The 13215-nt window shown below is 52.0% G+C and overlaps 2 protein-coding genes across 2 annotated transcripts; one reads left to right on the forward strand and one right to left on the reverse strand.

The window, feature by feature from the left end:
• The first annotated feature begins 5924 nt into the window (after positions 1–5924).
• Positions 5925–7765, forward strand: LOC121591048 (homeotic protein female sterile-like). The gene has a single exon (XM_041911390.1). The coding sequence runs from the start codon at positions 6110–6112 to the stop codon at positions 7568–7570; it is 1461 nt and encodes a 486-aa protein (XP_041767324.1). The 5' UTR covers positions 5925–6109; the 3' UTR covers positions 7571–7765.
• Positions 7766–9552: 1787 nt separating this feature from the next.
• Positions 9553–11043, reverse strand: LOC121591050 (titin-like). The gene is made up of 2 exons (XM_041911392.1): positions 10788–11043; positions 9553–10630 (listed from the first exon to the last, which is right to left on the reverse strand). Exons 1-2 carry the CDS (start codon positions 10912–10914, stop codon positions 10224–10226), a joined length of 534 nt encoding a protein of 177 aa, XP_041767326.1. The 5' UTR covers positions 10915–11043; the 3' UTR covers positions 9553–10223.
• Positions 11044–13215: the final 2172 nt, after the last annotated feature.

Raw genomic sequence — 13215 nt, forward strand, 5'->3', positions numbered from 1 at the left:
CTTTCTCTGGGCTCTCTCTCTCTTCCGGCATGGTTTTGAAACGAATTGATTTGCTTTCAGATTACCCACGCCGACTTCTGGTGCTTTCCGTTTGGGTAACGATTCGGTCGTTTGTTTTATTGCCGGTTACCTTTCACGATATGATCGGTTCGCTGTTTAGCAAACAATGTTTCTGTAACCATGTCAAAAAGCCATTCCCGTCGCTCTGTAGCAGGAATGGCCAGCGTGAACAGTGGCCCGTTAGCTCGTGACAGAGAGCTTTTGTCCAAATTTCATCAGCCAGTGGAATTCACGGTTCCAGTGGATCTGCGCGCTCCAATGAGTTGGTTCACTTTACCGCTCTTGTGCTAAAATAAAGCACACCGTGTAGCTGCGCAAATCGTCTCACGCGCCCGATCGTTCGGGTGCAACTACTTCCCATCATGATCGCAGTAGCACCACCGTCGCCTTTGACCAGTGCCGCGGCAATTTAAGTGCAAACAAATGAAACGAAAATTAAAACATTGCCGATCTTTGCGCTCTTTTTTTTTGCTTCTTCTTCCCACTGCGCCCTAAAGCAATTGCACGCTGTTATTTATGCAACTCTGTCGAGCGAGCGCAAAAAAAAACAACCCCGAAGTAAAAGTGGTCAACGAAATAATGAACTTCTCGCTGCCATTGCTCTCTTTCTCACTGGGAAAGCCAGCCTGGTGCTAAATTAGTTTCTCATCTTTTTATGGAAAACTGGCACCGCTGCACCACCGCAGAGGGACCAACGGAGGATGGACGGATGCATTCCGATTTCGCTACAATGTCACCCCCGCCCGGCTTTGCTTTAATTATTTCTCCGGTCTATTAATCTTGCAAGATGGATACACCTTCGTGGAATGAAGGTGAACGGGACACGGCGGTTGACAGTAGCCAGCACGACTTATGACAGAATGCACTTAAAGGTGCAGAGGCGAAACGTGCCTGCGCTTATTAACATTGAATCAAAAACATCCCATCTGGAGAGCAGATCACAGCGTGCCGAACCGTGACCGAATGCGTGACCTGGTGTAGTTGTAGCCCCCACCCCCGCACGAAGAACAATTCGCCGATGAGCTTGCTGGACGCATAAGGCATGAGAAATGTGTGCACTTTCAAGGATGCCAAAGAACGAGAGCCACTCACCTTAAAACGAGCCCATGTTCTAATGCAATGCTCGTTGTTCTACAAGGTCTTCGTTGGAGATGGTGTTAGTGAGGGAGTCATTTGTTACTAAGTATCTTTCTTCTTCATCATCTTCTTATTTGGCCCTACGTGACTTACTGGCTTACTTGTGAAAAGGTAAATAGAGCTCTGTCAATTCAAGATTTGAACACGCGACGACCTTGTTGTAAAGCAGCCAACTTGATGTCTGGACCACAGATCCAACGCACAAGTAGCGATGCTATTTGCTATAAAGATAAAAGTCAAATAAACATGATAAACACTGATCTTTGATAATGCATACCCATAATTCAGCGCTCACTCGCATAAAAATCGATTGACCTGCGCCGACCTGTTGATGCTACTGCGTCTCCCACCTGGTTCTCTCCACCCCTTCGAGCATCGCGTCCAGCGGGAAATTAAAGTCTTGCAGAGTAATTTACATCGCATTCAAAATCTCTCACCACCGACGACTCCAACCTGCGCCTGAATGATTCAAAACAGATGCACTCCATTTCGGGGGTTTTATCGCGCACACAATCGCACAAGTGCACACCACACTTTATGTTCCCATAAAACAACCTTCCGCAGCAGACACCCCCAGAAGGAGAGGGGGAAGGGGGGGCGACAACGAGTTAACGAGTTAAATTTGGCTTTCAAATTAAACTGTCTCATAAATAACAATAACATTATATTTCGCTGACAACTTGTTGAATCGAATCCAAAAGGTGCGGCACGATCTTCAACAGCGAAGTAAGATGAATGTGTAGACCCCTGGGGGGTGAGTAGCGAGTTTGCGATCGTCAGGTTGCTGTAGTCATTACGTCTGATATAATTCCAACGATCACGATAGATCAACTCCGTAACGCTGTGTAATGAAGCCGACAGTGCGTGTGTGTGTGATAAGCCGTAAAGAACCGTTCACAATCAACGATTCGGCACTACCAGCTCATCGGACTCTAGGGACTGTTGCGGACAGCTGAAGCCAAGGCGCCACGCACTTCTGGTAGCTCCTGGCTGCCTCCATCCATCCAATTTGTCCCTTCGCCCCGAATTACGCAATTTATGGTGCTCTTCTTCCCGAGCTCCACCTTCCATCGCCAACCGAAAAGGGCTTCTCGGCATTGCACTGCCAGCGGTTGACAGGGTTTTGGCTACATCGGCCACACCAACCTGAACCTGTCAGCCGACCATCCCGACGCAGAAACCAACTGTTCTGCATCTTCGTCTGCCTTTCACTGATGCATTCAGCTGTCGCGGTGACGTTTTGAAGTGCGCTGCGCACCCCCGTGCGCCAATCGGGCTAGCGTGCGAGCTGGCTTTTGGCACTTTCGAAACTCGCGTACTCAGGATTTCCTGGGTGTTTATTTTCGCGCCCAATTCCTGCCTGCCTGCCTGGGTTGGGACTTTCATCGGACAAGGACGGCCCGTTGCACGTAGAGTGCTAGAGCTAGGCCGGTGCCTGGTGGTGTACGGTTGATGACAATCTTTTATTTCCGCTCAATTTGAGCTGAACCCGATCTGGCCGCCAGGCCCCCCCCCTCCCTGCCTCATAGGGCCGCGGGGGGGGTTTTTTCGGATGGCGTGACACGATCCGGCCGGTCCGCAAATGTCAAGTCTACCACCGTTGCGATGTACCGACGTAAATTGGGTGCGGAAAATGCATCGCGGTTCGGTCAAAATTTTATGACGACGACGATGTGCTGTGTATGTGTGTGTCTGTGTCCTGTGTCCGACCTGCAGCAAACTGCACCGCAGGGCAGGGTCGAGGGTGTGCTAGCATCTCGAGCTCGCACACGGGAAGCCATAACCTAGATATTGGATGATATTTTCATTTCACGCCGGGCTGCACTTTTTCCTCCCCACAGTCCTAGTCCTAGCCAAGGGATGGGAAAGAAGCACAGCGCCAAGAAGCAGGGCGGACGTTTTGTCTCGCTTGTGATGCGAAACATCGATCAAGCGATGATCAGAGCATGATGGACGTAAATGCGTTGAGGTAGATTTGCAACAAATGACGACCGTTAAGGCCATTTGCTTAGAGACAGTTAACAGAGCTCGATCGCTTCTAAGTTTCTCGCGGTTGTAAATGAAGCATCCATGTTTTGTATCCTTTTTTTTGTAAGGAGCTCCATTCTATTCCAATCATCACCCCTCGTGTCCCTTAACAAGATCCACTACGCACGGTGCGCCGATGGCGCCATTCAACCGGTTTCGGGAGCAAAACACTCACCCACCCGATCGGCCAAGAATGTGCCGAACACGCCGGAGAAGAAACTGGGACAGGCGTACTGTTTGCGTGCGTGCGTGCGTGCGTGTATTACCTGTTGCTGCTTCTTAAAACTGCGAGACAATCGCTTCGAACGTCGAAAGTAAGGAACGCACGGCGGCCACCCTGTTCGATCGCGCCCACCAGATGACACCGGAACGCGAACGCGCTCTACGCAACGGACGCGACCGCAGAAACGAGGTTAGCTATTCTTGGAGCAGAACACCGTACGATTTCCACCGTACTGTGTCGGTGGTACCCAGGAGGAGGAGTCGGAAAATGAGCAGAACGACCTTGCGCCATCGAATCGAATTACCAATCAGCATACTCCGCGGGTAGTGCGGGTGGTCAAGAATCGAGCGATAATATGCTCCCCCAGCAAAGGGTACAATTTGCCTCTTTTGCACCTCATCAGCGTGTCCCGGACGGGTGTGGTGTGTAATTTCAGGGCCAGCTTGTCTCGAGACGCCCGTAATTAATCGATCGGTCGGTTTTCTTTCCCACTTTCCGTTCGTTCGTTCCAAGCAATTTGAAGTAAAGGAAGCGAACAGCCTGGTTGGACGGTTTTCGTCCTCCGTCAAGGTGCAATCGTTGCGTGTCCTCTAAATTTCTTCCTTTTCTGACACGACCTGCCCCGAATGCCCAGCGGGTAGGTCACTCTGATTGGTATGAGCATTCGCACTTCCAACTTCACTAGTGATCTGTGATCATAAGAGTGAGAGTGATCATAAACATGTCGCAAGAATTCCATCGCTTACATTCACCTGAAGTCGAAACTGTGTTTCTCACAGTGTAAAGTTCTTGCATCGATTACGATACAGAGCAACATCTGGAGCTACCAACGAATGGCTATTATCACCGAAAACCCCATTCCATAAGTCAACTCCCCCAGCTTTCCGTGCAGACATTCCAAGGACACAGACCACTTTTACCGCTTCGGTCCAACATCCCGTTTGTCCATCGCCCCGAAGAGAACACGACGACTCGCCAAGGCCAAACACTATCTCGGATCACGCGGTGTAATGTGAAAGAGACAGGTGAGTGGCCACAACAACAAAAAACTCCAAGCTTTCCGATCTTCCTGGAATCTTCGAAGCGAAAGGACCACGGACTGTTACGCAAGTGATCTGTTCTTAAGATTACCTCTTCGGGATTCGCGGGCATAAAAGGGAACGGAAATGCTTGCTGGCTCTTACGTCACCGATTGCCAAATTCATCGAAGCCGAAGAAAGTGTACTCCCTTTCGAATTTTACCTACATCGGGAGCCGCGTTACAGCGCCGTTACCACTCACCGGGCGCCGGATCCGGTGGGAAAGAGAGTGCGGGAATCGCCACCCGGGTGACAGGTGAGCGTGTGACCTCGTAAGACTTGTCCGGTTAGGCAGCACGGCCGTCCGCCTGTACGCCATAAATCAAACACACAATCAAACGTATGCACCGGGGTCCGTTCCGAGGCGCGGACTAATGCGTGTGTGACACAATTGGGCGCGTTATGCATAATCGGTAGATTGATTCGGTGCAGGGAATAGCAGCCCACCGTCAATGCCGGTCTGATAAAGTGTGACACGTTACCCGAGAGCGCTGATACGGCCCTTCAGCACCCACTGAAGAACCGTGAGCGCAAGGGTAACCCACTCTTCAGCTCCTGATGTCATCTCGCACCAGCCGACGACCCAGCGGCCGAGAGATTTCCGAGCTGACCTCGAACAGATAATCCACCCCCGGCCCCGGCAGGGGACCCCCAACCGACCATCCGACCGACTGGCTCCTTGGGCGACGGAAAACGCAGGCAAGAAGATCAAAACAAAAGGTAAATGAGTGCCAACTCGTTGCAGACTGCAATGCGCCTTGCGGCGGGACATTTGTCTTTCGTATGCAGTCACTTTCCTTCTCGCTTTCTGCTTTCGAACTTCGAACGCGAGAAACCAATCAGTCCTGCTGCTGTTGTGGGGGGGGGGGGACCACAAACACTTCCCCCCTTAGCAGGAATGCCGTCCAGTGTCCGTGGGCGCGAAGCTGACTTCGGTTAATTTGATCTCCTTTCCTTCTCCCGTGTGCAGGGCTCGGAGCGAGAGGCGGAAGAGCAGGAAGGCCTTAACCGGCCGACCGGCAACAAACCGACCCTCTGATACCGTTTCACTTGCTCGCACATTTTTGCTTCAGTTTTCGTTTTGTTTGCGTTTTTTTTGGGGGTTGTTGGCACAACCTGGTGGCCTGGGCCTGGTTATTATTATGTAATGCGCGCCCGAACCACCGATGCCGATGCTGACCATGATGTCCTTCCGAATATCGTGAACGAAACCGACGGGGGGGAAAGCGTTCGAGTACAAATCGAAAACCGGACTACCAAAGACCAAGGAGGGTGATAATCTGAGCTTCGGACAAGGGGGACCCAGAGGCGCACAGGAGAGAAGGACGTGGAGGACAAATTCGGTGCGCCATATAAAACTGGAGCAGTTGTGCCTTTTTTTGGACAGTACCCAGGGAGTGTCCGTTGGCGTACGTTGACGGTTGGTGAGTTTTGGAGTGTTTGAGATACTAACCTCACACAGTGACTCAGTTGAACTTTTGAGCAGAGTGCGTCTGCGGATCCCGCATCAAACAGTGCGCAATTGGTGGCAGTGAGTTGAGCTAGTTCTCGCTGGAAGTAGGTGCCATACTGAAGTTCTAAGATGAAGTGTTTTGTAGTGTTAAGTGCCTTGGCGCTGGCACTGGCTAGTGCCAGACCCGAAGGTTACAGTTACTTCACGCCCCATGGAACCAGCTCGGGCCACGGTGGTCACTCGGCCACCTCGAGTGCTAGTGTTCTGTTTACTTCCGCCGGCACGGGTGCATCCGCGGCCGCCAGTGCGGTGGACGACTGTGAAGAACCAGCGCACGAGCAGCTGTCACCGTTCCAGCACAGCCAGGTGCACTTCTACGCTCCACAAACCGCTACTCATGGCGAGTCCTCGTCGTACCTCAGTGCTTCTTCTGGACATCAGCAGCAGCAGCAGCAGCAGCAGCAGCAGCATCATTTGTCGCTGCCAGTAGCTCACGCTCAGGTGGCCGTGTCTGGTGGATCTTCCAGTGCCGGACACTACCACTACCAGCATCAGGAGCAGCAACAGCAGCACCACCAACAACAGCACCATCAGACCGTTGAGCATCAGGTGCATCACCACGTTGAGCCACAGGTCGAATACTTCACCAACGTGCATCAGCACCAATCGCAGCAGGCGCATCATCACCAGCAGCAGCACCATCATCAACACCACGAAGCATCCGTGCACTACGTGCAGCAGCCCGTCGTCAAGGAGGAGGTGCACAAGCACGTGTACGTGCATGTCGCACCGGAAGAAAAGGAAGAAATCCACCAGAAAGTGATACTGCCGACCTACACCAAGCAGAAGCACTACAAGATCATCTTCATCAAGGCGCCGTCCCCGCCGACCGTGAGCAAGGTCGTGCTGCCCCAGCCGCCGGTCAACGAGGAGAAGACGCTCGTCTACGTCCTGCACAAGAAGCCCGAGCTGGAGCAGGAGATCGTTGTGCCAGCACCAGCGACCGCCAAGCCCAGCAAGCCGGAGGTGTACTTCATCAAGTACAAGACCAAGAAGCAGGAGCAACACTCCTACCACCATCACGAGGAGCAGCACTCATCTGCCGGTACGTTCGGTGGAAGCAGCAGCAGCAGCAGCAGCAGCCTCAGCAGTGGTGCTAGCGCCGGTGCCTACGAAGCGGCCGATCTGTCCGGGTACGGTGGAGTATACAGCAGCAGCTTTGCACCGATCGTCGTTACGGAGGGATCGTACTACAGCACGACGCCGACACCGGTCAAGGTGACCACCGTCCACTCCGTTGCGTCGTCTTCCACGTTGGCACCGTCCTCGTCGTACGTGAGCAGCACGGCCAGCAGCAACAGTGCCCACAAGGCGCAGAGCATTAAAGTGACCAACATTGGCCTGTCGGGCTATTCTTCTGGCGGAACGGGATACGGCTCAAGCACGGGCTTGAGCTCGAGCTTGAGTTCTAGCAGCAGCAGTGGTCGTCAGCGTGGTTCGAAGAAGTCGTGCGGCAAGTGCAGCAAGACCAACAGTGCGCCACTGGCCGTCGGTGGCACACTCGACGCATTCGTGTCGAACGTGTACTAGGGATGGACAGTCCATTCTTCGTTAGCTTTAGTCAAACTCACAGATCTTCTAGCTCAGTTAGGGACGCGTCTGCACAAAAGGAAAGAGGAACTCCTGCAGTCCATCCACTCTATCTGCCAACACTTACACGAATCTTGAACATTCTTCTGGTGTTGTGTGTTAATAAAACAAAGAAAAAAACCCATAGCTAATACAACAACGAACTCGTCTACCGTGTTGCCATCTCCTCGTCCCCACGGCGCCTTATGCAATCGAGATCGAGCCGGCCGAAGCACATTGTCCAGGTGGGCCGGTGCAGTGTGGTTGCGTACCTACCAAGGAACGGGACCGTTGTGAAAGGGCCCTCGACGGCGCTGATCGATAACGATGATCGGATCCGCTCGCGAAAGAGAATGTATGCGCGATGGCACTCCGGTCCCCAACAAGTCCCATTCCCGGGCCCCGTTGATAATGTTGATGTTCTGCTCGTCCTTCCCCCCACCCCCTTCCCTCTGCATGGTATGTAATTAGTGGTGCGAATTGGCCACGATTTGTCGCCTCGGGACGGCGCTGAAGCGATCAGGTGGGGTTGGCCGGACAATCACCGAGCCCGATGATTTGGGTTTCGGTTGTTTTCTTTGCAATCTTTTTTGTTGTGTTTGTGTGTGTTAGGGGGGTTTTTTTGCAATGTTCATTCCCTTCACCATCCGTCCGTTGTCCCCCCACCCGGGACTCCCAGCGAGTACCGAGATGCGTGTTAATCATCCTAATGTTCACCATCAGCGGCGATGTCTGCCTGCCTAGCATAAATTGCTCGTTCAAAGTCACGTATCGCGAAGGTGCAGCTCGATGTTCCCCAACAGGTGCCCGATAATCGAGTACACACACACACACATACGACCGCGATCGCGATCAGCATCTTTTGAATTTCCCTTTCCTTTTTGCTATGTCTGTGGCCTTTCTCTTCATCTCTTTTCCTCATCCGGGGGTTGTAATCAAATGTATGTAGCCAGGCTGGCCACTCACATGATGATGAGACTGGGGATTTTTTTCCCTCCAAACCCGGACAAATCGCCGCTCGATTATCAATTTGCCAGCACCAAGTCAGGCTGAAGGTAAACCGGTCGAAAATTAAACCATTACTTTGCCCATTTCATCTGACCCCCCCCCCCCCGGGAAGGCCGACGCCGGGGAGCAATTATACCCAAAACATCCTAAACGAGGTATTACTGGACTTTGCTCCAAATCGTTGCTATGTAAGAGGATCGTTTAAGCTCCTGCACATACTGCTAGGCTCGGCCCATCTTCCAACAACGATTTGTACCATTCTGAGGGGTTTTTGTTTTTCCCCAGTCCATTTCCATCCAGCCTTGAGCATCCATCAACGAAACCACGCATCGGAAAGTGTCCGAAAAGTGGTGCACCAATCCGCTGCACAGCACAGAACCATCACGATCGCTTCCTCCCAGGTCCCATTCCAACTCTCAATCTCCGCTTCTCCAGCCACGATGTTTTCGTGAGTGTGTAATAGAAATTACACTTTTCCTTGACGCGCGTATGGCGCCCCGATGTCGTCATGCCCTCCATCATCCGCTCTTCACGGCGCTCTTCCTAATGTAGAGTTAAGATTGCAGCGACCGCAAACGGATCAAAACAGAACCACATTCCGCGCGCGCGCGCGCGCTTTACGCGTTGTGCAAGTTTACGAAGCATCTCGAACCCACTCAATCGTACGAAGGTCTCATGCAGATTTTTCACTCCTCCTTCTTCTCCTCTTCTTTTTCTACCGCAGCTTTGAGCTTTCAAATGGTTTGTGCCTTTTGACCTCTTTCGCTTCCGCAGTTTGGTAAAATTAGCTCAAATTAACTCCGGACCCAGTGAGGGGGGGGGGGGTTCAGCGGGTCGCTGTTATACCATCTCCCATCACAGCACTATTAAACAATTCGTTCGTAAATGAATTGGAGTAGCACACCAGAGTAAATAAAGACTTTGCAGCATGTTTTGTTTAAATAAAAAATTTGTCACCGTTACTTTTTTTATTCTACTTGAGGGGCGCCTCGATGCCTCGCCCTGGAAGGGCCAGCACGGGCAACAGAAACGCTCGCTCAGTGTGTATGCGATATCCTTACAGTAATAAATAACAAATGGTAACGACTATGGCTTTCTCTCTATCTCTCTTTGCCTGGTCCTGGTTGTTTCATTCTCTCCCTCCTTCTCTCTATCTTCCTTTTTTCAACATTTGCCAGCTTGAAACCGTACCAACTGTTTCCTATTTTAGCTACCGTCGTTTTACTAATCCTTTCGTCGTCTATCGATGTTTTGTTATCTCTCTCTCTCTATGTCTCTCTCTCGCTTGATATAAGATTCTCCTCTTCTCCTCGCTAAATAATAGTAGATGGAAAGAAAGGATGAATAAGGGAAAACAATACGTATCGAAATAAGAAAACAAAGCAATACATGATCTATATACAGGCACCGGAACGCTAATCCGTCCCTGACCTGCGAAACAGCAGGAATGGTAGCGTTCGGTTCGCGATCGAGCGATCGACTCGATCCCGTCTCTAATCTCGTGAGTCCCTCTTCGGAGTGCGGCAAAAATGCATGATTTCCTGGCTGATGTGTGGTGGTCTGGTATGGATGAGCGGGCAAGGATGAGCACAGCAGTGGAGCGGATTTAGTACGGTCCCGACTGGCCGGGCGGTCCGTATTCGGGCTTGGGCTGCGACTGCTCCTTCTGCGTCTTATACTTGATGAAGTACACCTCCGGCTTGCTGGGCTTGGTCGGGGGCGGCGTCGGGATGACGATGTCCTGCGGCTCCTCCGGCTTCTTGTGCAGCACGTAGACCAGCGTCTTCTCCTCGTTCTGGGGCTGCACCGGGATGATCGGGGCCTTCGGGGCCGGCGGGGACGGCGCCTTGATGAAGATGATCTTGTAGTGCTTCTGGGCCGGCGCTACCGGGCTCACACGCGGATAGTGGACCTCCTCCTTCTCTGGCGGCGGCACGTGCACGTAAATGTGCTTCTGCACGATCTGCGGCGCCGGGTTGTAGTTGTAGCCGGCGCTTCCGCCCGAGCTGCTACCTGTTTGGGTGACACAAGAAGGTTGCTTTCTTTAGTTTACCGGCACCGGGTGGGTAGATTGCATTGATCTGAAAGCATTCTGAACTGGAGACCGAGCTCCGCTGGCAGAACATGCCCGGATCACTGTATGTCACGGTTTGCCGGCACGGTTACGGACCTGAGTACGGGCCACCAAAGTCGCCGACCGAGGTGAATGACGGGGCCGACGAGTAGGACGAGAATCCGGCTTCCGGACGGGCGGCAGCGCACGCCAGCACTACACTTAGCACCACAAACACCTTCATCGCTTGGATTGCTTCCTTCGAGCGAACAAACACAACAAGAAACACAGGACACACAAACGGGGTGTTTTCCACCGAGTTTTCTAGACGGCTTGGTTTGGTGCTGCTGCTGCTGCTGCTGGAACAATGCACAATTTGAAACTGTTGCTGAGTCTTGAAGTGCAATGATTATTTATACCAGGCGCATCCGACGCCTCATCAGCATCCGAAGACGCCACGAGTGGCGGCATCATTCCCCCCTCCCCAGCACACACACACGCACACCACGATCGGTTCGAACGGTTAGGGGCTTCAAAACCCCGCCGCGAAAAGCCGCGGTCGGACCGTCGGCCGTCAAGTCGGTGGAAGATGAGTTCGGACGCCATTCATGGTGGCGCGCATCCGCGACCCACAGCGTAGCCCTTCTCCCCGGCGCCCGGCGTGAACGAATCGTAACCGACGAACCGACGCCAACCTGGGAACCTTCCCCCGTTTTAGCGCGATGAAGAGGGTTTTGAAGTTGTCTTTTTTTTGTTTTATTCCGAACGCAATGCCCCAAAATCACCGTCACCAGCTGGGTTGTCTGGGAGAGTGGATTTAATTTCGCACGTTTTTTTTTTTTGTTTTGACTTACCGCTTTGAAGGAAGTCTGAAGTACGCTTGTGCCTGGAGAGTGCCCTCGGTCCTAACGGCAGCAGATAGCTCAGATCGATGGGCCTGAGACCTGTTTGGAATTAATTCGATAGTTTGGCTAATCACCACTGACAAATGCGATAATGCAATGTCACAAGGCCATCGCGCACGGTAGCCGGTACGATTGAGCGGGGGAGCCCGGGGGGATTTCACTTTCTCACCATCGATTTGGAGGGGCGTTCAGAGGGGTTCTCGGTGATTCTTCGGACAAATTACGATTCGGAGGATGGCCGATGTTTGATGCCATGTACCGAGTGAGTGTGTGTGTGTGTGTGTGTGTGTGTGTGTGTGTGTGTGTGTGTGTGTGTGTGTGTGTGTGTGTGTGTGTGTGTGTGTGTGTGTGTGTGTGTGTGTCCATGTGTTTGGTGAAAGGTAACCAGTCTCTTCCGTAAGCCATCCAAAACCATCCGGGAAGGGAAGATTCGCAATCGTGTGGTCCCCGCTTGAGGGTCGCGGATGCAACTACAACCGCGTGGAATGTGCGTTATGAGAGGCTTCCCTGCCAGCTTGCCTGCCTGCCTGTCCCTCTGTGTCGATTTAGCATAGTTGGGCAGTAGGCAAAATGGCCAGAAGAAGAAGGAAAAACACAACAACACACAACAGTACCATTAATACGTTACGAAATAGTGGCTACGACTAATGCTTTGCTTAAGTGTTTTTATTTTCTTCGCCGTGTGTGAGATAAGCCACTGCGGGGAGGGTTTGTAGCGTACTAGTGTTGGATTGTAGTAACTGGTCCCCCCCTCCCCCACTATTACGGCCCGTTTATACGACCGGTTCGAGCCTAATCAAGGGCAGAGACGTTACGCGCTCGATGGCGCTTGATTGATTGCATTCCAACGCCACCGAGACGGGACGGACGTTCTTTAAAGCGAGAGTGATTTAATTTAAATGCATACGTGTATTTGGGGTGTTACTACAGGGTCAGACCCTTTCCAAATGTTTGGTGACATAAATTGATTGCACGCACTTTCGCAAACCAGATCACCTTCGTAGCGAAGCAGCATTTCAAAGATTTGACAATTAATAAACCCTTTCCCTCCACGTTTCCACGAATGCTGGTTTTTATTCATTTTTAACCGCCTTGAGCTACATTTAAGTGATCCGATCTCAATTCCATACTCTCCTTTGTGACCTTTCTGAAATGCGGACTCGATCTTCCTGCTTTCGTTAGCTGTACAGCTGGGGAAGTCTTCTCCCTGCAAGCGCTCCATCCACATCGCTTTCCCAATTTAACGATATTCTATTTCCCTCGCTTGCAGATGAGGACACGACTTGCTCCTTCGATTATGCAAACGGACATCTCTCTCCCTCCCTCCCATTCTTTCTCCCTCTCTCCCTCTCTCTCTCTCTCTAGCATCTCGCTGCATGCGCCTAAAGGTCGCCCTTCAACATCACTTATCGTCTTCGGGGGCAAGCGCCAGTGCGGAGAAAAGGCGGCATGTTGCAATCCCTTTTTGCGCGAACCATTACATTACGTACTTGCATTTCCTCCCCGTGCACATTCGCGGTAGATTTATATGAATGGGTTGCCCACGCTAATGGTTTGCCCGGTTGGGCTTTTTGTGCTTTCGTTCTGATGCCGCGTTTGTGCGCGCGTGTTGCCAGGGGATGCGCAAAAGAAAGAAAATC

Source organism: Anopheles merus, chromosome 2R (assembly GCF_017562075.2).
Source record: "Anopheles merus strain MAF chromosome 2R, AmerM5.1, whole genome shotgun sequence".
NCBI classification, from domain to species: domain Eukaryota; kingdom Metazoa; phylum Arthropoda; class Insecta; order Diptera; family Culicidae; genus Anopheles; species Anopheles merus.

Excerpts from the sequence above, each read along its gene's own strand:
- LOC121591048 (XM_041911390.1), top strand. The coding sequence starts at position 6,110 with ATGAAGTGTTTTGTAGTGTTAAGTGCCTTGGCGCTGGCACTGGCTAGT.
- LOC121591050 (XM_041911392.1), bottom strand. The coding sequence starts at position 10,914 with ATGAAGGTGTTTGTGGTGCTAAGTGTAGTGCTGGCGTGCGCTGCCGCC. Across the intron at positions 10,631-10,787 it reads CTTTGGTGGCCCGTACTCAG|GTAGCAGCTCGGGCGGAAGC; the intron begins GTCCGTAACCGT and ends TCACCCAAACAG.